This window comes from Sarcophilus harrisii, chromosome 1 (assembly GCF_902635505.1).
Source record: "Sarcophilus harrisii chromosome 1, mSarHar1.11, whole genome shotgun sequence".
Classification (NCBI taxonomy): domain Eukaryota; kingdom Metazoa; phylum Chordata; class Mammalia; order Dasyuromorphia; family Dasyuridae; genus Sarcophilus; species Sarcophilus harrisii.
The window spans coordinates 713,837,289-713,860,977 of NC_045426.1; the positions used below are offsets into that span (position 1 = coordinate 713,837,289).

Sequence of the window (23,689 nt, forward strand, 5' to 3'; positions counted from 1 at the left end):
CAATTGATGGGCATCCGCCAGTTTCCAGCTTCTGGCCACTACAAACAGGGCTGCCACAAACATTTTGGCACATACTGGTCCCTTTCCCTTCTTTAGTATCTCCTTGGGGTATAAGCCCAGTAGAAACACTGCTGGATCAAAGGGTATGCACAGTTTGATAACTTTTTGGGCATAATTCCAGATTGCTCTCACTTACTCTTGAAGTCCCTTAAAGAGCTGATATATATTAGAAGCTACAAATTTTCTCTGGGCTGTGGCAATTCTTTTGTACCCACCTACTGAATAGGCTGATTCAGATATTATATTTATATCTCCTGGATAATAAGTAAGAGCTAGAATGACTGCATACAGTTCATTCTGCTGAGGGGTCTGAAAAGGAGTTCTGACTCCTCTCTTTATAGTTAAATCCCGAGAGCAGACAGCAGTGTGGCCTTCACTTCTCCAACTAAAGACCAACGATTTGGGATCATCCCGAGGCAGTGCAGAGAGATAGCCTGGACATTATAGAATGCCCCAGGATGAGGAGGCCCCCATGGACGGTGAGCTGCTAGAATGAACAAACACCGCACAAGATTCCAAGTGCTTGGAAACTCGAGTGTGCAGGGAATGTCCAGCCGCTTGATCCCCTGTGCTATAATAATAACTAGTATGTATACAGGCCCATTAAATACCAGGTACTGTGCTGAGCCATTTACAGATATTAACACATTACTACTAATACTAATAACTACTATTTAAGGAGCACATCCTATGAGCCAGGCCCTGTGCTAAGAGCTTCACAATTATCTCATTTGATCCTCACTGCACCTCCAGGAATTAGGTGTTCTTATTACCCCATTTTACATCAGGGCAAACCGAGGCAATCACAGGGGTTTCCCAGGCTCCCACAGGTAGCAGGTATCTAAGGCTGCAGTGGGACTCGGTTCTCCCTGGCTCCAGGCCTGAGCTCCATGTACTGTCTCACTTAGCTGCCCTTTTGTTCAGGCCAGGTGTCCCTGGAGCTCCTGACTCAGCCCTTGCCCCTCCCTTAGCTTGGCTCTCTCCCTTCCCAGCTCAGAGGTCAGAGAACAATAGACTTGGGCAGGACCATGGAGAGCCCTGGACCCCTCCCTCAGGCCCCCCCTGTTCTGCCTGAGGCTGCACCAGATCCTGGACCTGGAGCCAGGAGCCCTTAGAGGGCCTGTGTCCAACCCCTCCTGCTCCAGAAGAGGCCCAGGGAGATCAGGGATCTCAGCCAGTCACAGGGATCAGCTGGGATCCCCCTGGTGGCAAATGATGGTGATCAAAGGAGCCTGTGCTGAGAACTCCCTCTGTGGGATCAATGTGTGATCCAAATGCCACAGCAGAGGTCTGTGAGCTCCTGGTCATGGGCTCTAATGGCAAAGAGGCCCAGGGAGGGGATTCAGCCTCAAGGCCTGTGAAAAAGGGGCTTAGGAAGCCCTGGCAAAGCAGGGGCAATGGGGCCTGTCCTTGTATTCCCATTGATGCCGGGATCTGGGGTTCGGATACAGGCAGTCCTGAGCCCTCGGGAATCCCAGTTTCCTTCTGCTTTAGAAGCTGTGATCGCTGGGGAGGCAGCGTCCGGAAAGTCGTTCCCTTCCAGGAAGGAGGATGGGCCCTTATTGGATGCACCACAGATGCCTGGTTCTGAACCCTTGCTTGTTGGGCCTTCTCTGTGGGGAAGGAAAGGGACAGCTGCCCTGCTGCCCGTCCCCCTGGGGGTCATGTGTTCCCCTTTCTAGCCAGAATGGCCGTTGTGTCTTCTGTGTGATGGATGGGCTGCAATGGTCCCCTCAGAACCCAGAGGTTCAGTCACACCTTGTCTTTCCCAGAAATTCATCCCAACATCCTCAGCTAAAGGGGGCTCCTGGGGAAGGTCAGAGTGAAAGGGAACAAAGTCCTGTGGGATTCCAGGAGTTCTCTGCCAGAGGGGGAGGGCTGCCTGAAGTCTCCCTGCCCAAAGGGCTCCCAGCAGGATCCCAGATCAATCCACCTGGAAACAAAGTCCTTAAAAACCACTGGTGTCTGCCATAGCTTCTTTATTCACAAAATGTCCCAGGCAATGTTCTGGTGCTTGTGTGTGTGTGTGTGTGTGTGTGTATGAGTGTGTGTATGAGTGTGAGTGTGTGTGTGTGTGTGTGTGTGTGCGTGTGTGTGTGTGTGTTAAATTGTAATGCCAGAGAAACTGAGGCAGGAGAGAGATTAAAGAGCTTTTTAATATTTTATTAATTGGAGAGCATAATTGACTGAACAGGACTCTCGTCTCAAATTATCCAGTCAGACAGAGATAAAGATTTACTGGGACCAAGGAATCCAGGTTGGTCCCAGGGCTGGGGAGACTGTCATCTCAAAGAATCCAGCAATCAATAGGAGAAAGCCAACCTCTTAAATATTCTCTAAAGACAAAGAACCAAAAAGCGTGTGAAAGTTTCTGTCAGGTTGGGGGAGACCACAAATCCTAAAAGCCCAGAGACAGGGTGTCTGAATACCCAGAGATAAAGATGTCAGTGAGGTATCTTGGAATATTTTAGAGGGATATTGTAAATTCTTGAGGACAGGGGAGGGTCAGGAGTTCTGCTCTCTTGTTTATCTTGCTAGCAATTTATAACCTTAGAGTAAATGGTTCCCAATCTTAATGGACCAGAGTGGGTTTTTACGACTAAGGGGATTTGACAGAACAGTTATGGAAACTGAGACAAAGGAAACTAGTTCAGGGAAACCGAATCAGAACAGTTAAAGAGAACTATGGCATAATGAAATGAAGCCCCACCTCATACCCCCAGTATCCTCTGCTAGGAGCACTTTGGGGAGACCCGACTTCATAATGAAGCTTTGTTTTAATGTTATTTTTTTCCCTGAGATTTACTTCAAAGGGGAAAGAAGGAGCCCCTGAGAGGACCCCGACCTCCCCATGGGGAGGGGCAAGTTCCCTGAAGAGCCAAAAGTGGATCTTCCATTGGAAGGGTCTCAGATTGGACAGGGACAGTTAGGGGACAGGAGGCAAGTTCAAATCTGGCCTCAGACACTTACTGGAATCACTTTGTGACTAAAGGCAAGTCCTTCACCTTATTTATTTGTTACTTCATCAAAGTGGGGGGGGGGAGCTGCAAAGTCCTCTAAGAAAATCTCAAAATGAGGTCACTGAAGATGAGACCTGACTGAAATGCCTGAACCTTGCCAGGCCCATTTCCTAGATCCAGAGGAGGAAGGGACCAAACCAGCATCACAAGGTCTCTGAAGTCCCTGCCAGGTCTGGCTATAGGATCCTTTGCCTTCTCGTACATAATCAGGTGAGGAAGATGACCTGAGATCCAGAAGGCAAAGGCATATATACCAAAGTATTTCCTGTTTGATTCTCTTCATTTTTCTCCCTCAGACTGGAGGGCCGAAGGCTGGAGCCATAAGCTCTGGCCCAAAGGGTTTCTGACTGCCAGGACTCCCCCTGGGAACTTGTCTAAGGGCAGTGGTTGGGAGTAGGAAGGAAATTAGCTTCTGGGTGAAATCTCAGGATTGTTCTGCTCCATATTGTGTAAAGGCAGATGAGTCATTCTAACCTCCTGGGGGTCATTTCTCATCTGTAAAGTAGAGATTTCAGGAAAGATTTCCTCCAAATGTCTCTGGGACTTCAGAAGTCCTTGCTCCCATCGCCCAAAGTGCAAAGTGTATCTGTAGATCCTGTGATTTCTACCTTCTCAGGTGGGGAAGATGGGCCTGCAGGTGTCTTTGTTCTAGTTGTTGGAGAGTGGAAATTTGTCATCAAAATGCTGGACTGAGGAAGCTCCGAGGTTCCTTTCACCTCTAACAGATGGATGTTCTAATCCTCCATAAAGAGTGAGACCCACTAGCACAGGAAAACTATGAGCTCTGGACTTTCTCCGATGACTCTTCTAAATGGATGACACTTTGCCTGGAGTAGGAGACCTGGCTCACAGGGACCCTGGTGCAGGGACCTGGATGAGCAGCAAGGCTACAATTTTACAGTCTTTTAGGGAAATTCTCTCTCTCTTTTTTTTCTATTTTACTTTGGGATAGCCCCAAATGTAAGGATTTATTTTCTTTTTTTTAACTTAACATTATATTTCAGTTTATCTTCTTGCAACTTTCAATCATTGTTCTTAGTTCTGACCTATGTAATCACACAAAAGAATATGTTTTATCTCTCTTCTATTTTTTCAAATATTTCAAGAAACATTTCAAGTCCCTACCACTTTTTCTTCAAGCTAAAAGTCCCCATTTCTCTCAACCAATATCTAAATAACATGGAGTCAAGATTTTTACTAGCCTCTTCTGGATGTTGGTTCTACTTTCTTTTTTTTTTTTATTTAACAGCCTTTTATTTACGGGTTATATGTATGGGTAACTTTACAGCATTAACAATTGCCAAACCTCTTGTTCCAATTTTTCACGTCTTACCCCCCCTCCCCCAGATGGCAGGATGACCGGTAGATATTAAATATATTAAAATATAAATTAGATACACAATAAGTATACATGACCAAACCATTATTTTGCTGTACAAAAAGAATCGGACTCTGAAATATTGTACAATTAGCCTGTGAAGGAAATCCAAAATGCAGGTGTGCATAAATATAGGATTGGGAATTCAATGTAATGGTTTTTAGTCATCTCCCAGAGATCTTTTTCTGGGCATAGCTGGTTCTGTTCATTACTGCTCCATTGGAAATGATTTGGTTGATCTCATTGCTGAGGATGGCCAGGTCCATCAGAACTGATCATCATATAGTATTGTTGTTGAAGTATATAATGATCTCCTGGTCCTGCTCATTTCACTCAGCATCAGTTCGTGTAAGTCTCTCCAGGCCTTTCTGAAATCATCCTGTTGGTCATTTCTTACAGAACAGTAATATTCCATAATTTTCATATACCACAATTTATTCAGCCATTCTCCAACTGATGGGCATCCACTCAGTTTCCAGTTTCTAGCCACTACAAACAGGGCTGCCACAAACCTTTTAGGGAAATTCTCATCTCTGAAGGATTTAATAAATCTTGTGACCTACAATAGAATATTTCATGAGTTTTCTACATCGCAGGTGCTTGATTGAATTCAGGTCACAAAACTATTTTCCCACAAAAGGCACGTCTGGGATGTAACCTGACTTGGCACAAGGGAAAGAGAGGGCAAAATATGATTTTGCACTTATGGTTTCCCCTGGACTCAGGGAGGCAGCTGGAGATGCCGCAGGCAGTCCGGTCCCCGGAATTCTTCTGAGACTGAGACTTCTCTGTGGAAAATGGAATAAGAGGAGTGGACCCAATAATTGTCTAAAAATAAATGTACCGGGAGACAGAGAGAAAGTATATAACAGTCACTCATCCTGCACCATTGTCCTTGTCTCGCACATGGACCTGGCACATGTCCCCCTGTTTCCTCCAGTGTGACCTGGAGATCAGAGCCCGGGCTTCTGTAGAGAGACAGGTCGTGTCTGGTGCGGAAAAGTCCCTCCTCAGTCCCTGACTCAAGCAGCTGCCTTGGCCGTAGCATGAGCAGTCGCTCCACTTCCTCAGAGTTAAAGCTCTGGCTACTGTTCAGGGGCATGTGGCCCTGTATTGTGAGAAGCATTTCTCACCTCCTTCCTTCCCTTGCTGTGTGTCTGTTGTTGCAGCTTCCAGGTTCTGGGCAGTTTTGCTATGAAGAGCAACCCATGCATTCTCTCCCTGGAGATGTGGAGATTGGCTTCTTTTTACCCGTATATTCACCTGCAGTGAGCAACGTAACAGGAGCAGCCCGGTTTCAGAGTCCCCCTAACAAGACTTGTAGGGAATATAAGTGAGTGTCTCTCTCTGTCTGTGCTCATTCCCCCTGGGAGGATGCAGGAAAAGTCCTCATTGTTCAGTCTGAGTCGGGCACTCTCCCCTCTCCCTGCCTCTTACTGTCTGTATCTTCTTGGCCGCTTTCATTCTGTCTCCTTAATGTCAGAGCTGAAGAAAGAAAACCCCCCTCCCCTCCTTTCCCTTCCCATTCCCCATCAAACAGGCTGAGCCCAGGCTTCTCCCTCCCTGCCGGGCTCAGACTTTTGTCTCCCTCCCTTCTAGGCCATCCTGACTTCATGTAAATAGTGAAGGGTTAATGGCCTGAGGCAGCAGAAGTGCTTGGGCCCCTGCCTTTCTGTCCCAGGACAGAGTCATTGCTGAGTGTACAGATCCTGAGCCAGGGGAAACTGCCCCGTTCCCAGGAAGGGAAGCTGCGTCTCCTCCCCAGCTCTGCCTGTCTGACAAGCAGAGAGCAGCCCTTGTAGGAAGCCATGGGAGCCCTTCTTCAGGAAATTTTAGGGTTGGGGATAATTCTACTCCTCCCACCTCATTTATGAGCAGAAATATGAGCTTATGTTTACTCCTTCCTGTGGGTGAGTGAATTTATCGTTATTTTCTCTTCATTTTGGTCAAAGTCATGTTGTCAGGAAAGTCAGCGTGTGCCAGCTTAGGGAATCTCAAATGTACCGAGTACGTTAGGACTGATGGAGCCTGAAACTGAGCCTGGGAAACTGAGCTTTTTATTGGGGAAAGACACAATTGTAAAGGATGGAGGCCAGCAAGTTTTCAGATTCGCAAATGGCTTTGGGAAATGTCTGTTCCCTCTCAGTGATGTCTGGAGAGTTCTGTTTTCTCGGGATGGTGTGAGGGGGGAATCCTTTAATTTCTCAAGCGAACTCTTCCTTAACTGCATGAACCCAGGACAGGTGGGTGTGTGTTTACTTTCTGGGATTTTTCAAGGCATCCTGACCTTCCTGCTGCTGCTGCATAGTCTTAGTTTTATGCATTGTCACTATCAACCCTCTTTGCAAAACCCTCCTTTACATGGCAGGATCTCAATATATAGCCAGGCAACACTCATGTATAACCTTTTGTAAGTCTGCGCTGTAGCAAAAAACTTCAGACTCCTCCACCGATTTCTGGATCATTGTCCTCTGTCACATCAGAGGAGAAGCTGATCCGCTATTTACTCTGTGCTCTGCTTGTGAAGACACAGCATGAGTTTCACTGAATGGTTCTCTGGCAGATAAGAATTCTTTTCTGAACCTTGTTGTAGCCTTATGTCATTATTTAATCCCTCTGGATTCTTTTTTATTTATACTTTTCTTTGTAGTTACAAATAAAAATTCTCTATGAATCAATAGTCATAAATTATAAATATTTTATAACAACTGTGTATATTTTGTCTAAGAAACAAGGCCATTAAATGACATGAATTATTGGTTCTCGTTTAAATGCTTTAGTATGATCCTTTTTATTCTATTTCTTGTTCATCATCTAGGAAAAGTGGGAGGTTTGACCTAGAGGGAGAAGTTTCACCCACCATTTAGAAACATTAAATAGCAATCCTGTTCTAAATCAAATGCCCTTTTCTGTTTTGTGAATTATTTGATTTTTACCTTGAGAACTGCACCCCCTGCAGAAGGCAAGGCCTCTTTATTGTCAGCACTGATGATAATTTGATGCAAATTGAATATAAGTGGGTATAATGTCACAGGACCTTATTTCTTCCTTCCATTATACTCTAAGGCTTCTAGAGTCAACAGCTATCCAAGTCTTCTTGGGGAATGTGTGAATGGCTCAAGCAAGCAGTTACCTGAGGACATAAAGCGAATAGTCCTCACACTTTCAGAATTTACAAAAAGAAAAGAATAGTAGAACAATGTGTATGGATAGAGGCTAGTTTAAATTCAAATGGAAGGAGCTAAACAGCTATTTTGTTCCTTAGTTTGGACTAAATGTCTGAAATGAATTCTGTGTGAAGGTTGTTTTAATGTTCTGTAACCTTTACCATTAATTCACCAGAACTATTGAAAAAAATTACCAGCAATACCTCATGCCGGTCTTCACTCTACATGAAATTAACAAGAATCCTAGACTGTTGCCCAACATTTCCCTGGGATACCGTATGTACAACTCCTATTCCAGTGAAGAAAACACCTTACAGAATTACCTGTGGTGGCTGTCTGGAACAGACCAGCTCATCCCTAATTACAACTGCAGAGAGAGAGGAAAGGTTGTGGCTGTCATTGGAGGAGCCACATCAGCTCTCTCTGTTCAGATGGGGAGCCTGCTTGACCTCTACCATTTACCCCAGGTGAATGAGATAGAACCTAATAGATTCTCTGTTCTTCTGTACAGCCTCGTAGTCATAGCAGTATGACTAGTGGTAGATGTAGCAGGAGCAGCAGCAGTAAAATAAAAGGCATCTATGTATACTTTTAAAAATAAAAAATAAAAAAAGTTTTACAAATGTATTTCGTTCGATCTTCACAATAACCTCATATGAAGATATTCTTGTAATTCCCATTTTCAGTGGAGGCTACTGTGCCTGAGAAAAGTTAAATTGTTATCATGCAGCTCATGATTAACTGATACTAATTAATCTAGGTCTTTTTAGAACCGCTTAGCTCTCTAGTGACTGAACAAAGCCGCTGTTTTCATCATCAAGGAAATTTAACAACTCCTGGAATATCAACCCTATTGTAAGGCAAGAAGCCAATTAGCTTTCAACCCAAGAAAGGATCTGAAAGCAAAACTAGTTATATTTGGTCATTATACAGATAACTTCAATAATGATGGGAGAAGGTTAAGTGTTTACTCAACACGACACTATTCACTGGTGGAAGAGAACTGATGAGATCTTACCATTCTTGACTTTAAGTTGAATGATCTTTCAGTCTTTTACATCTCATTCTATGACCTTCATTTTTCATAATCATAATACTATTAGTCCAGAATGTATTGAAATGCAAATTATTTATAAAAGGAAACTGAGCATGAGCACTGATATATAAGGGGCTTGTTTTGGGGAGCACTGGGAAGCCTGTCCACTGAGCTGTCCTAAGAACTCCACAAGTACATTTATGAATGTACAAGAGTTTGCGAACATTCCTGACATTGTTCTCAAAGAGGAAACTAACAATTAATGGGCACAGAAGGAATGAGATACATACGGGGCAAGGAGCGACATTTTAGAAAGCACCTCATCTTTTCAAAACTGAAAAGCGACCTCTCTGAGCACTGTAGTTTAAGCAGCTTAGTGAACTTTGTCACTGGTCAGTCAGATGAGTGACTGTTTTGTGTGTTCAGAAGCAAGAAGAAAATTAGGGATGATTTCATGGAAGAGAAATAATGACAATTTAGATTGTTTCATTTAAAGGAAATGGAGATCAGTTTTAAATATGGAACTGTGCATATAAAAAGGTGAAGGACTGGAAGCCTCTCTCCATTTATATCCACATATCTTATTTTAAAGCTCTCTTGATTGAACCTAACATTATTTAAGTATAATTTAATATTATTTAACTATAATTTTTTTAATACTAATTATTTGAGATTCAGTATTTAAGGTCCTTGGAGAAAAACCAGTTGGGATCTTTGGTGTCTCACTAACATTGAAACTATAAATAGTCCTGACCATATATTTGGAGAATAGTAAAAACAAAAACTTACAAGCTCAAAGAGAGTAGGAATTAACTCTAGATGTCCTTGTGGAAACATGACTGAACTGTCTAATTGAGGGAATCATGAGAAAGGATACATCTAGCATCTTTGTTGTCAGATAATATCATAGCAGGAAGTCTGGTCTAGAGAAGAGGCATCCTAAGCTGGGATTATTATTTTTCCTTGATTCTGGTCAAACAGAGCATGGCAGGATAAATTGGATAAGTCTCCTTCGCCGAACAGGCAGATTCTTTCCTACTGTGATGTGCGGGTATATATCTGACCCTCAGCTCTGAAACACTATTTGTCACAGATGATTTGAATTTTTAGCAGCCCTCTCGTGCAGTCCATGAATATCTGTTTTTTTGTCAAAGAGAGAAATGTTCCGGCCAAAGATTGTGGTAATGGTTAACAAATTTCGGGGCAGAAGTTCTGAAGTCTCTTGGAGAATAAAAAATAGATTTCGAGAGATAAATGGAAAGATTTTCAGAGGGAAATTTTCATGTATGAGAAACTTTACAATAAAATCTAAAACTTTCTTCTAACAATAAATATGCCCATTTGAATAAGTGTATTTTACTTTAGTTCTCTCAGCAGCAACATGCATCTGCTCATCCATATTTTTTTCTCATCCAGATTACTTATGGTCCGTTTGATCCCGGTCTTGCTGACAAAGTCCAGTTTCCTTCCCTCTATCAGATGGCCCACAAGTCCTCTTCTCTTCACCGAGGTATTGTCCGCTTATTGGTATATTTCCAGTGGAACTGGATAGGTCTGATTGTCTTTGATGATTTGAAAGGTGAGGAATTCCTCAGGGAAATGAGAGAGGAAATGAAAAAGAATGGAGTCTGTGTGTCCTATACAGAGAAGATCCCTCTCAGTGACAAAAAAATTAGGGAAACAGCTGAGGCCTTCAAGTCCAGGATCCTTATTTCAGAAGTCAAAGTCATTGTCATCCATCCTGAGACAGACTCATTTACAATTATGGGACTCCCATCAGAATTTTTATTCCCAACCAAGAAGGTGTGGATTGCCACATCTCATTCAGACACTACAAAAAGAGCCTGGTACTCTTATGGTTTCACTTTCCATGCTTCTCTCTTTTTTTCACACTTGACTAGTCCAATACCTGGGTTTGAGAGTTTGCTCAGGAAGGTTATATCTCCTTTACTTATGCGGGAGTCTTTTCTTCAAGCACATAAGCCATCATCTTTGAAATGCTCAGATCAACCAGATACCCCAGAGCAAGATTTATATTTATCAAATGGCTCCCTGAAAGATTTACCTTTTTACCCTGTGGACATGACAACATCTATCTTGGGTTATAACATGTATAATGCTTTATATGCTGTGGCGTGGGCTCTCCATGAAATACTTATGAAAAGATCTGAGAAAAGATCCTTGAGAAATGAAGAATCTGCATTGCCTCATTCATGGCAGGTAATATTCAAAATGCGGTGCCTTTTTAGGGATTTTTTGAGTATGTATTTGATCAAGAAGTGGGACACAGGAGACAATGAAGACTTTACAATTTCTAAAATTATTCTGACTGTATATTCCTCAATGATTTTATTGTTGGTGTCCAATATGTCAAATTGCATATAAAATTAAATTAAACTTCCTTCTTAGAGTCTTAAGGTTGTAAAAAACCTTAGGTTCCATATTTTCTATTCACTTTTGGACTTCTTCATCATAAATATTTGAAGGCCCTTTATTTCATTAGGAACCCATTTTTTTCCTAAAGGACTGAACTCAGGTTTTCTGGGTAGGTGATCCTTTGTTGTAAGCCAGATCCTTTTTTTTCTCAAAATTATCTTATTCCAAGTACTCTGATCTTTCCATTAAGAAGGTGAGGAGTATTTTTCATTCTTACTGTGGCTCCAGTGAATAGATTTGTTTCTTTCTGCATTCTTGCAGTATTTTCTCCTTCACCTTGGAGTTTTAGAATTTAAAATACCCCTGATGATTGCCTCTGGAGATCTTTTTCAGTAGATGATCTGTGGCTTCTTTCATGCTCTATTTTGCCTTGATATTCTGGAATGCAGGAGAAATTTACTTGATACTTTCTTGAAAGAGAAAATCCATGTTCTTTTTCATTGTAGAACTCATGTAGTCTCATAATGTTAAATGCTCTCTCTTCTGTTTTCCAGGTCAGCATTTTCCATTGTTATTTTGCGTATTATTTTCCATTCTTTTTCCTTTTGGCTTTTTCTTTTATCCCTCAAAGTGTCATTACCTTGTACTTTCTTGGTTCTAATTTTTAAGGAAATATTCTCCTCAATGGGCCTCTATATTTCCTGTTCCATTTATCCAATTCTGATGTTTAAGACATTTTTCTCGCCTATGTCTTTTTCTGCTTCCTTTTACATCTCTCTCATTTCTCTTCATAATTTTTTCTCTATCTATGTTTTGAAAATTTTGAAATTTCATTTTGAACTCTTCTGTGGCTTTAGACCAATTCTTACTTATGTTGCGGATTTTGGATAAAGGAGTTTTGACTTTGTTATTTTCTTCTTAGTATGGATTTTTCATCTTCCTGTTCATCACAGTAATTTTCTATGATCAGAACCATTTTCTGGTGTTTGCCAATTCCCCAGGCTATTATGTGACTTTACCTGTGTACTAGAGTAGTGCCCTGTTTTCAGAGTAAAGGGGCCAATGCCCCAAGCTTCTAGAGTTTTGTACAGCTATTTTCAGGGATTCTTCTAGGGAGCTGGAAGTTTCAGTTCTTTCAAAATTGATTAATATTAGAAGGAATGTTTTTATTAATGTCCGGCCCTCTATTGTATTCTGAGAGTTGCCACAAACACTTTTTCCTGCCCTGCAGCTATGAAAAGATATTAAGCAGCAGCAGAATATATGCAGTATATTCCACTGTCCCTAAATCTTGTCCTGTGCTAGTTCTCTTCCTCACTCTAACACTGTGAGCCAGGAAGGTGTGCTCGATCTGGCTGTTGGCAAAGCAACCGAGTGCCGTCCCAGGGCTTTAAAAGAGACCCCTGTAATACCTTCTGACAAGCTCTTCAACCCTCTTAACATCCGTGTTCCAAGCACTCCTGCAATGGCTGCCACTTCTGCTGTTTCTTCAGGTGCGGTGTATTCAGTGGCTGCTGTATTGAGCTCCTGGTTTACACTGAGTGCTTTGAATGTCACACAAATGGTTTCATAGTTTATCCTGGAGATGGGAGAAAACCACTGGAGATTATCAAGGATGGGAGAGCCACGGTCTGGCCTGCACTTCAGAACAATCCCTTCCAAGGCAGGATGGAGGGCAGAATGGGAGAGGTTTAAGGCAGAGGCACCCACCAGGAGGCTATTGGGATAAGACCAGTGTGAAGTCAGGAAGATGTTCCAGTAGCAGAGAACAGGAGGGGAACATATTAGAGAGATGCTGCAAGCAGACCTTGGCAATAAATTATATAAAAGGGGTGAGAAACAATGAGGACTTGAGTGTGAAACTGAAACTAGGAGATGCAGGCACCTGCAGGTTTCAGAGAGTCATTTCTGTGTCCCAGAAGAAACTCAGATTTGATCCCACCTGAAAATAAGAGCACAAGACTCCATAAAGTGTCGTGTACAATTGCCTTTCCCTCAGGTACCGCTCACTGATGAGCATTTCTCCTCTTTTTCAGCTACACTCTTACCTGAAGAACACCCAGTTTAAGAACGTTGTTGGTGAGCAGGTGTTTGTGGATGAGAACAGACGCACAGAGGCTCACTATGCCATTATGAACTATATATACGTCAATTATTATAATGATCATCTTCTGTACGTGGGGGACTTTATCCCAGAAGCTCAGCTCAGTGAAGAGTTTACAATTTGTGCAAATGTCATCGTGTGGAACCCATGGAGTTCAAAGGTCAGACACATTTTTAATGTTAATTTATGCTCCTGAACAGAGGAAGAATCCTTGACTCATGTGCTGTACTCTCCATTACTGACAGATGCCGCTGGGTGGGAAAATGGCTAGACTATAAGCCCTGGTTCTGTTTCACTTGTCATAGGTTCATACACGTCTCTTCTGTTTTCTCTGTAGCAAAATCGTCTTTATCATTTCTTACACCACTATAATACTTTGTTATATTTATATACATCTACATAGGTATATTGTTAAACACGCGGAGAAATTTTGTTGCACATATAAATATATGTAAATTTGTATCTATGTATTCACAGATACCTATAAATATAATATGTAGTTCAACAAATCTTCAGTTTATAGATCCCATTTCATATCCCCATTCTTTGACATGTCCAAAGAAGGCATAAATATGTTTTAATTTATATTTATTTTCACCTTAAATAGGAAAGAATGAAAAAACCTTTAACTTGTATGCAACCCAACATAGAAGATTTAATATATAACTATGACTTTCCATTTCACATGGCTTCCTTTTTTCCTAAAAAATATTTCTGTGTATCTATCTGTGTGTGTGTGCATGTATGTGTAAAAGTATCCATGTTCTATCTCTCTTTGGAGGTAAATTGTTTATACTTGCATCTGTCCTTTGTGATTGATTTTAGAAGTTATAGCACACAAAATGCCTTAGACTTCAAAAGTGTTCTTGGAAAACCATCGCTGTTACTGTGAACAATATTTTCTTAGTTCAAGTCATTTTACTTTTTATTATTTCATGCCACTTTCCCCCTGTTTTTCTAAAATCAACCAGCTCATCATGTGTAATAGCACAATACTGTTCTCTCACTATTATATACACCACATCTTGTTTAGTCACAATGCTCTATCTGGACCCAGGGGGACTTGAGTTTACATCCAGTCTGAGACACTGAACACTGCCTAGATGTTTGACCTACTGGGGGATGTAGAAGACAGTTACCTAAAATGACTACTCAGAGATCATTCAGTTAAAAAAGCACAAAATTTGTTTATTGAAAACCTCCGGATTATGAGCCGTCCCATCACGAGATAAGAAAGAGAAAGCTCCTGGTAGGAGGGCTGAAGAAGTAGTAAAGATGCATAGCTTTTATATAAGAGATTACATCACAAGTAAGAGAGCATTGAGAAGAGGGGGGATCTAAATGAATGCTGTTATTCAGAGAGATTGGAATGGAAGGTTTCTGTTACATCATCAGTTGGGGAGCATTGAGAAATAGCTGCCCCCTCCCCTAACTGAATGTTAAACATTGGTGTCAAAGGCAGCTTAGAACGGAATGCTTTGTTTCCCTGATTCTGAGAGGAATCATCAATCAGACCTTCAAACTTCAGATTACTGAGCTGACATCATTTAAACTAATAGTCTAACTGTTGATAACATTGAACAAGGATAAATGTCATCATTTCTGCTTAACTAAATATATCTAAAGTTTTAAGTAAATGTTGCCTTGCACACACCATAATTATGTTGGTCACAGAGAAATCGAAATAATAAAAAAATTCAGAAAAAGAATTTAAACATTCATGTAAGTTCTTTGTCTTATCTTTCCATTCCCCACAACCCCGAGCAAGTCACTTAATCCCAATTCATACACACACACACACACACACACACACATACTCACACACACTCATACACACTCACAAGCACGTAAAACCAAAGTCTATTAGAAGTATTTTGTATCATCTCATTGTTGAAATGAATCAAGTCCACCCCAGCTGATCATCATATAATCTTACTACTTAGCAAAATGTTCTCTGAGTTCTGTTCATTAGTATTAATTTTACCTCTTTATCTCTGATACTCCTCAATAAGATTTGGTTTTTCTTCTTATCTCTTTAAATTGTATCTATTTTTGCTTTTACTTGGTCTAGAATCAGGATCACTACTTCTGCTTTTTTTTTTTTTTTACTTCAGCTGAAGAATAATATATTCTGCTCTACTGTTTACTTTTAATCTATATGTATATTATTGTTCCACATTTGTTTGTTGCAAACAACATGTTGAGGAATCTGGCCTTTAATCCATTCTGCTCTCTACTTCTCTTTTCACACTTAAGATTAGTAATTCTCTATTTCCTAATTCCATAATCTATGGAATCTATGTTTTCTACATTGTACTTTACTCTCTCCCTTCACCCTTTCCTTCCTCACCACTGTTTTGCTTCTGATCTTCACATCCCTCAGTCTGCCCTCCCCCTTTTCAGTCACTTTCCATTTTTTTATCCTTTTCCCTTCTACTTCTGGCTTCCCCTCTATTAGCTTTCTTTTTTTTTTCTTTCACATTCCCAAAAATTCAATACATAATAAAATATGTAGGATATTCTCTAGGTGAGTCCAAACACAGGAGATTAAGAGTCCAGCAATGTTCATACCTCTCCCTTCATTCCCTATACTGTAACAGGTCATGTGTGCCTCTTTGAATAATGTCATTTAGCTCATTTTACTTCCCCTTTTTCTTCTCCCAGTACAATTATTTTCCACCTTTAATTTATTTTTATATCATCACATTGATGTTAACTTATTACTACACCTTCTGCCTGGTTTTATCCTGATTTAACTTTTTCTGATACTCTTTACTCTTGTATTTGAAGCTCACATTTTATTTATAGCTTTGGTCTTTTCATTAGAAAAGATTGAAAATCTCATTTTTCATTAAATATCTAATTTCCTCTTGGCAAGATAATGCTTAATTGTTCTGAGTAGCTGATTTCTGGTCATCTCCAAACTCTTTAACCTCCCAGAATATTGTATTCTAGGCCCTCAAATCCTTTAATGTAGTAGTTTTTTAAGTCCTTGATAATACTGATGGGGGTGCCTTGATTTTTGCTTCTTTTTCTGTAGTCTTGCAGAATTTTCTCCTTGATTATGGAACTTAGCTGCAATATTCCTTGGAGGTTTCATTTTAGTTCTCTTTATGGAAGTAATTCGTGGATTCTTTCAGTGAATTTTGCCTTTTGCTTCTCAAATATCAGGACATTTTTCCTTGATGATTTCTTGAAAAATGTTTACTGGGATCTTTTCTTTATCATAGTTTTCAGAACATTCAGTCATTACTATTTTGTCACTCCCGGTTCTGTTTTCCACAGCATTTGTTTTTCCAATGAAATATTTTATATTTCTTCAAATTTTTCACTTTTTACTTTTACTTCATTGATTCTAATTGTCTAGTTGAGTCATTCATTTCCATTTGTCAAATTCTAAGTTTTAGTGAATTACACTGTTTTCTTTGAGTCTCTCATCTCCTTTTGGATTTAGCCAATTGTACTTCAGAGGAATTTTTGTTTTATGGCTTTTTTTTTCATTTTTTCCAATTTTATTGTTAGGTGTCATTTTCTTTTTCCATTTCCTCAAAATGATTTTTAAGAAATAATTATCATCTATATTTTTTCCCATTTTGCCAAATTTGTTTTGTGAGGAATTGTTTTTTCCAGATATTTTCCTATTTCCCTTTCCAAGCCTGGGTTTTTGTAACGACCACGCTGGCACCTAGGACACCCCAGAATCAGCCGGAGTCAGGATAAGCAAAAGTCCTCAATCTTTATTCTCGGTCCCCTTATGCAGGATTGAACAGGATGGAAGCAGAATCTCTGCTATCCCCTTCTCCCTCATCTACTGCTGAGAGTGTGTCTCTGGCTAGCTTTACTCCATCCCCTATTCCCTCCTACAATCCTCTATACACCAAAAGGTGAGCCAGTACGGATGGTGGAAAGGACCATTTTCCAAGCATATGTCCATAGCGTATTGTCCATTCAGAAGTTAGCCTCAAGCTCTCAGCAGTTCTGACCTCAGTGTATAGTTCTAGCCCTCTACAGGTTTTTATTCCCAAATTGTTATGAATTTCCTTCATAATTCTTATTCCTGCAAATTTTTTCTCACATCTCTTTTTTAAGAATTTTTTTGAGCTTTTTCAAGAGAGGCTTTTGAGCTTGATCTGAGTTCATATTCCCCTCTGAGTTTTTACAATTTGCAATTGTTATCCTCTTCCAGGCTTCTATTATTGTTGGAATCCTTACAAAGTGTTAAGTCATTAGAATTGATAGAAATGATGCTTAAGTTAACACCTTTGAGAGTTCACACATTAGCTCACACATTAGTTCACATGTTTGGACGATTTCAGGGTTCAGTATGAAATATCCAAATTCACACCTCCTATGATCCCACTCTCAGAGGAGGAGTCAACCTTTGAGTTTACACCTCTAAAAGAGGATAAAAACAGCTGAGCTCAGTAAGGAGAGTTCAATTGAAAAGATTGAGAGGGAAGCTTCAGTTGGAGATTGAGAACCAAGACTCAGAGGGAGCTGGAGGGGACAAAAGACGAGCTCCAAGAGCTCTTGGAACCAAGGAGGGAGAGAGGCCTCTAAGAAAGCTAACCGGGCCCAAGAAAAGAGACACGACTTGGAAGGAGAAAATAAACGTTTGGATTTTATCAGCTGCCTGCATTTGAAGTGATTATTATTTTGAACTGAAACTAAGGCTGCCTCCAGAAAACCTCCCCAAGAAACCTGCTCCCAGAGAGAACAATCAAGTATTATACAAAAGAAGAGAACACCACATATTATGATCTTTCCTGACTGATATCCTTTATTTTGCTCCTCTTCCCACTTTTTAAAGTTGATCTCTCTTCCTTGGACACACAAGAGATTGTCTCAAGCTTATTTTGTGGAAGAACAGGGGTCTCTCACTGACTGTGTAGGGCCAATGGTGCTGCAGGCTTTGCTACTGGGCTGGCTTGCTGAGGTTCACTGACTCCCTGGTTTTATTCTGTGTTTGCCCTGGAGGTCTCACAGCAGAACTGCTGATGTGCTGGCTGGACAAGGACACAGTAGGTGCTGTTGCTGTACTTTGGCTAAGAGCCTCACACTAAATTCCCAATGTCGAACTTCTCCAGGTTGTACCTACATGCACCCCACCTCTGTTGGGCCATGAGCCACCTGTGCTGTCCACACAGACCTGTCCTGAAGGCATTCCAATATATCTTAAGCTGAAACATTACATTCCAAATGTTTCTGGGTTCTGTCACTCCAAAATCCAAGCGGGTACTTGATCTGCCAAAAGTGTTATGTTTGCTTTTTCATTGAGTACACTAATTCCTTCAAATATTCTTTCATCACTTATTACTGAAGAAAACATTTCTAGGACAAGATTGCATAATAGTGGTAATAATGGGCATCCTTGTTTAAACCTTGCTCATATTAGGAATATTTCTAGGAAATCAAAATTCACGTTACTTTGTGAACAGCACTTGCAGTACAATGGCCGTACAGAAGGAGAAGCTTCAGAGTGTTGTTGAGATATCTCCCACATCTATGACTGAGATTGAGGAAGTCTTCTTTGTAATTATGCAATATATGGACTGTCTTATAAATGACCAGGGTGGGAAATACATTTTCTGAATGGTTCTGTAGGAGAAGGTTTGTCACTGAGTGTTGCAGAAGAGTGGGTGACAAATGGAAAGAGTAAATTGGATCCTGGGATCATTCATATACACTCCCATTTATGGATCTGTGGAGGTGGTTATCAAAGCCAGAATGGCAAAAAACAGCTGTGTTTTTCTTCACAAACATAAATAGCTGTCAGTTAAAAATGTTTATTTCAGTCTCCTGTCATCATCCTAGGTCCCCTCTGCGGTATGTAGTGCCAGTTGTCCTGCTGGATTCAGGAAGTTGCCTTTGGAGGGGAAGCCTCCTTGTTGCTTCAGCTGCTCCCCTTGCTCAGAAGGAGAAATCTCCAGCCATATGGGTGAGTTACTGCAGGGAGCTCGCTTCTCACAGCCTCTGCTAGTGAAAAAATTAAGAATATATTCTTTTCTCTCAATTTTCCAGAAATGTCACGGTCTCTGTAAATGATTATATGAGCCAGAGAAAGAACAGCAGTTAGGAACTTTTCCAACAAGATAAAGGGTGAAAACAAGAATGCCCATTCTTACCATTATTATGAATCTTTGTACTAGAAATGTAACTTTTAGCAATAAGAGCCCAAAGTGAAATTGAAGGAATTAATGTATGCAATGAAAAACTAGTATCACTCTGCAGGAGATATGGTATGTTTAGAGAATCCTTGAAAATCAACAAAAACTACTTGAAGCGATTAACATTTTCAACACAATTGGTGGATAGAAAACAAACCCACATATATCACTGCCATTTGTATGTTACCAACAAAGGCTAGAAACAAGACGTAGAAAGAAACATCCCAGGTAAGTGTAAACAAGACAAAATAGGTATAAGGGTACTTGCCAAGACAAAGCCAGGAACTGTACAAACACAATGACATGGTAAATTTTTCCTCCTGCAAAAGGAGAAAGATAATATATACGAAGAAATTCTTCATCATTTTATTTCTTTGATGAACTTTAATCACTTAGCCTTTTACTCCAAGATAGTGTGTCATGGATATACACAAAGGTAAAGATTAAAAACAATATATACAAGTGTTTCTACATTTACATGTATCTATGTACACCTAAAAATATAGCTGTACATCTTCATGTATGGACATATATGTCAATATATGTTTATAGATAAGGGAGTGAGAGAGATGTCTTTGCAAGAAATGGAAAGGGAGAAACAGATAGATACTGAGAGACAAAGGCAGAGATAGAGAGAAAGAAATGAATAGAGAACCAGAAATAGAAACGGATATATTGAGCTGGATTAGGCAAAAGCAAAGAAAGTTACCTGGTGGGGGAGCTGTATTCCACATATTATAGATTGCAGACTTTTCTCTAACTTATCGGTCTGATTTCAGTGGAAAATTTACTCAAAACTGACCAAGAACTGAAAACTAGCAGGGACTTCAGAAATCATGCTTCATTTCCCATAAGAAACTCAGAGCCATTAGCTGACTCTGTAAGCTCCATAGGAGGCATCCAAATGCTATTACCCCTTTCTACTGATGAGCCAATATTGCCTTTCAACATTTCCTTGTTCTTTTCCTTCATGATATTGAACAATATAGTAAGAAAAACGTCCGACATAGTGAAGAATGCTAAACAAATTGTCCTTTTCCCCCTGACATTATAATCAACACAGTTGAAAGCAGGGATAGCCCTGGGACTGGACCTGGGACTTGACTATTAGAGGGAACTCCTGCAGCAGGAACAATCTCCACCTAGGAAGGTCAGGTATTTAGCTGGGCCTTGTTTTCTGGAAAACACCAAAATCATTGTGGAGCAGAGTGACTTCCACAGCGTTAAAAGTGCATGTGCCCCTTCATGGCCATCACTTGTTTTCATCATGCTGCGCATGGAGTGACATCGGATAATTAATCAGCTCAGGAGGTTAAGAAATGAGACATGGGATAAGTAAATCACCACATGGGTCCCAGGGCTTGTGGAGTCAACACTGATCACAATCTGAAAACAGAATGGATGCTGCCATGGCTCACTCAATAGCATTGCATTTGAGTCTGGCCTTACAAGGTTTTGAATATAAGAGAGACAATAAAAGAGAAAACCAGAGAAAAAGCTGATGCTATGAGAAGATCCTCTCATTTATACAAAATTTAGACCATCCCTTAAATCTCATCTGCTGCCTTAGTGGGGCACTCATGGGTCTCTCCCCTGCAAGGAGGGCAAACTCTTGATTTAGTGATGAGAAGGATGAGGATGATGGTGATGAAAATTGTAAAAACTATGTAAATAGAGGCTCAATTTTGTGCCACATATGTTCTCTCTCATGTGATGCTCATAATAACCTTATACAGATGGTGTGGTTATCATCATTATTTCACAGACAGGAAACTAAAGACAGACCAAAGGATGTTATTTGCCCAGAGTCACATAACAACTGTGTTTCTCAGGCAGGGTGTTAGCTCTGACTTTCTTTACATCAAGTCCTATTTCTACTCAAGTGGTCATTTACTTAGTGATAATTCATAGTAAAATTGAAACAATGGATGGTAATTTGTGACATCGCTACCATGTCTCTTTGGGTTTTCACTGCAGATGTGTCAGGGGCAACAAAGGATTTGTGAAGATCATAGAGAAAGAGGGAGAATTAATGGGGAGAAAAAAATAATTTCTAGGCAACAGAGAGACTGCAGATAGAAATAAGGGATCTAGTGTGTCATTGAAGCATGCTAGACGCTGATTTCAGGTCTCATGGATCTGAAAGCTCGGGTTAAAATAAGGTCAATCCAATATTTCAAATACTAGTGGAAAAAATCAATTGAGGATCCAATGAGAACTTTTCTTTAAATTAATTGATGAAATGAAGGTATTAAAAGGTTATTGTTTTCACTATTGAATATGTCCTCAAAAGGCTTCATTTCTCTTAGGATAAATAAGAGGAACACTTTCAAAACAAAAGAAACAGGTTTTCTATAAGAAACTTGCTAGGTATTTAAGAAGTCATTAATCAGTCAATCAAGAGTCATTTAGTATGAGAAGAACTTGGTTATAAATAATGGGTTAGAATGATAAAAAAGGAAGTGAATCCTTGATTCAGGAAGCTTCTATTCCATCAGAGGAGACAAGAATACACACACTATGTGTATCTACCAAGGAAATTTTTAAAATTCATATAAATCTGTTGTGGGAAGGTGTAAACTGGGGGCTGGAAAGAATGAGGAAGTATTGAAACAAGCAGCTCTTCAATTTGAGTTGTTGCCCAACACAACACAGAAGTCATCTGGATCTTTGATACTAAAGGGTTCCACTGTCTCAGCTTACTGTCTTTAGTGATTAGGTTATGAGGAAAAGGTGTCGTCATTTATGTAAAAGGAATAAAGAGAACCTGAACCAAAGCCAACAGTGATCAAGAGCATGAATTGATTTGATCCGATCAGTGTACCAAGTGACTTACCATGCCTGTAAATGAGAGCCAATGGGGTTTTGCATCCGGTGGAAGCAGAAGGAATTGCTCCAGGTCTCCTGACTATTTCCTACTGTGGGAATGAAGAGAAATACTTTAATGTAAACTTTAAGTCCTTGTTTGTCTCCTGCAGATGCCGAGCAATGTAAGAAGTGCCCAGAGGATGAATTTCCCAATGAACAGAGAGATCGCTGCCTCCCCAAGATTGTGACCTTCCTGGATGTGAATGAACCTTGGGGGACAGCAGTGACAGCTGTAGCCATTTTGCTCTCATTGCTCTCAGCCCTGGTTCTGTGGGTCTTTGTGAAATTCCAAGACACTCCCATAGTCCAAGCCAATAACAGGAACCTCAGCTACCTGCTCCTCACCTCCCTTTCCTCCTGCTTCCTCTGCTCCTTGCTCTTCTTGGGCCGTCCCACCCCTGCTTCCTGCCTTCTCCAACAAACAGTATTTGCAGTTGTGTTCACAGTGGCCGTTTCCTCCATTTTGGCCAAAACCATCATCGTGGTTCTGGCTTTCAGGGTTACAGGGCCAGGGAGCAGGATGAGGATGTTCCTTCATCCTAGAGTGCCCTACTGTGTGGTTCTCATCTGCTCCGGAATTCAAGGGCTTTTCTGTGCCATCTGGTTGGGGACCCATCCCCCCTTTCCAGAGGCAGACACACGCTCTGAATCCAGGCACATCATCCTCACATGTAACGAGGGCTCCGCCTTTGCATTTTACTGTGTCCTGGGCTACATGGGCTTTCTGGCCCTGGGCAGCTTCACCATAGCCTTCCTGGCCAGAAACCTGCCCGATGCCTTCAACGAAGCCAAGTTCATCACATTCAGCATGCTGGTGTTTTGCAGCGTCTGGGTCTCTTTCCTCCCCACATATCAGAGCTCCAAAGGGAAAAGTGTGATGATCATGGAGATCTTCTCCATCTTGGCCTCCAGCGCCGGGTTACTGGGCTGCATTTTTATTCCCAAATGTCTTGTGATTCTCCTGACATCATGGGAAAATAACACAAAACAGAACAAGAATCAAAGGAGTTCCAGGAGCAAGAATTCTTCTTCTTTTAAAATTTGATATCTTTATTTTCCCCTGTTTCATGTAAAACAATAGTTTTAACTTTTTTTAATGCTTTGACTTCCACATTCTCTCCCTTCTTCCCCAACCCCAGGACCATTGAGATATGACACGTGCAGTTACACAAAATATTTATAGAAATGTCTTGTTGAGAAATATGTGTATCATTCCTTGCATTAATAAAAAGAATATGTAAAAATAATACTTTTACAAACTGTGTGACATCAAGAGTTTCACCATAAAGACCTTCAGAGCAGTTTTGGATCATTGTGTTGTTGCAAAAACAAAGTTATTTGCAGGTGACCACTCCACTCTATTGCTTGCCTTTTTGCACATTACATTTCAGTTTTCATATGTTCATTTGTCCTTCCAGGTTTTTCTAGTCATCATACTTACAGAATCATCACAATTACATACCACACTTTCTTCAGCAATTCTGAATTTGTTGAGAATTCCCTCAGTTTACAA

General features: G+C 40.6%; 1 protein-coding gene across 1 annotated transcript; it reads left to right on the forward strand.

Moving 5' to 3' along the window:
• The first annotated feature begins 7,816 nt into the window (after nt 1-7,816).
• Nucleotides 7,817-23,408, forward strand: LOC100917057 (vomeronasal type-2 receptor 26-like). Its single transcript, XM_031949063.1, has 5 exons — nt 7,817-8,092; nt 10,078-10,881; nt 13,074-13,301; nt 18,956-19,079; nt 22,287-23,408. Exons 1-5 carry the CDS (start codon nt 7,832-7,834, stop codon nt 23,219-23,221), a joined length of 2,352 nt encoding a protein of 783 aa, XP_031804923.1. The 5' UTR covers nt 7,817-7,831; the 3' UTR covers nt 23,222-23,408.
• Nucleotides 23,409-23,689: the final 281 nt, after the last annotated feature.

What these genes read in the sequence shown, in the direction of transcription:
- LOC100917057 (XM_031949063.1), top strand. Translation starts at nt 7,832, where the DNA reads ATGCCGGTCTTCACTCTACATGAAATTAACAAGAATCCTAGACTGTTG. An exon ending in ACCTCTACCATTTACCCCAG is followed by an intron (nt 8,093 to 10,077) that starts GTGAATGAGATA and finishes TTTCTCATCCAG; the next exon opens with ATTACTTATGGTCCGTTTGA. An exon ending in GGAACCCATGGAGTTCAAAG is followed by an intron (nt 13,302 to 18,955) that starts GTCAGACACATT and finishes TCATCATCCTAG; the next exon opens with GTCCCCTCTGCGGTATGTAG.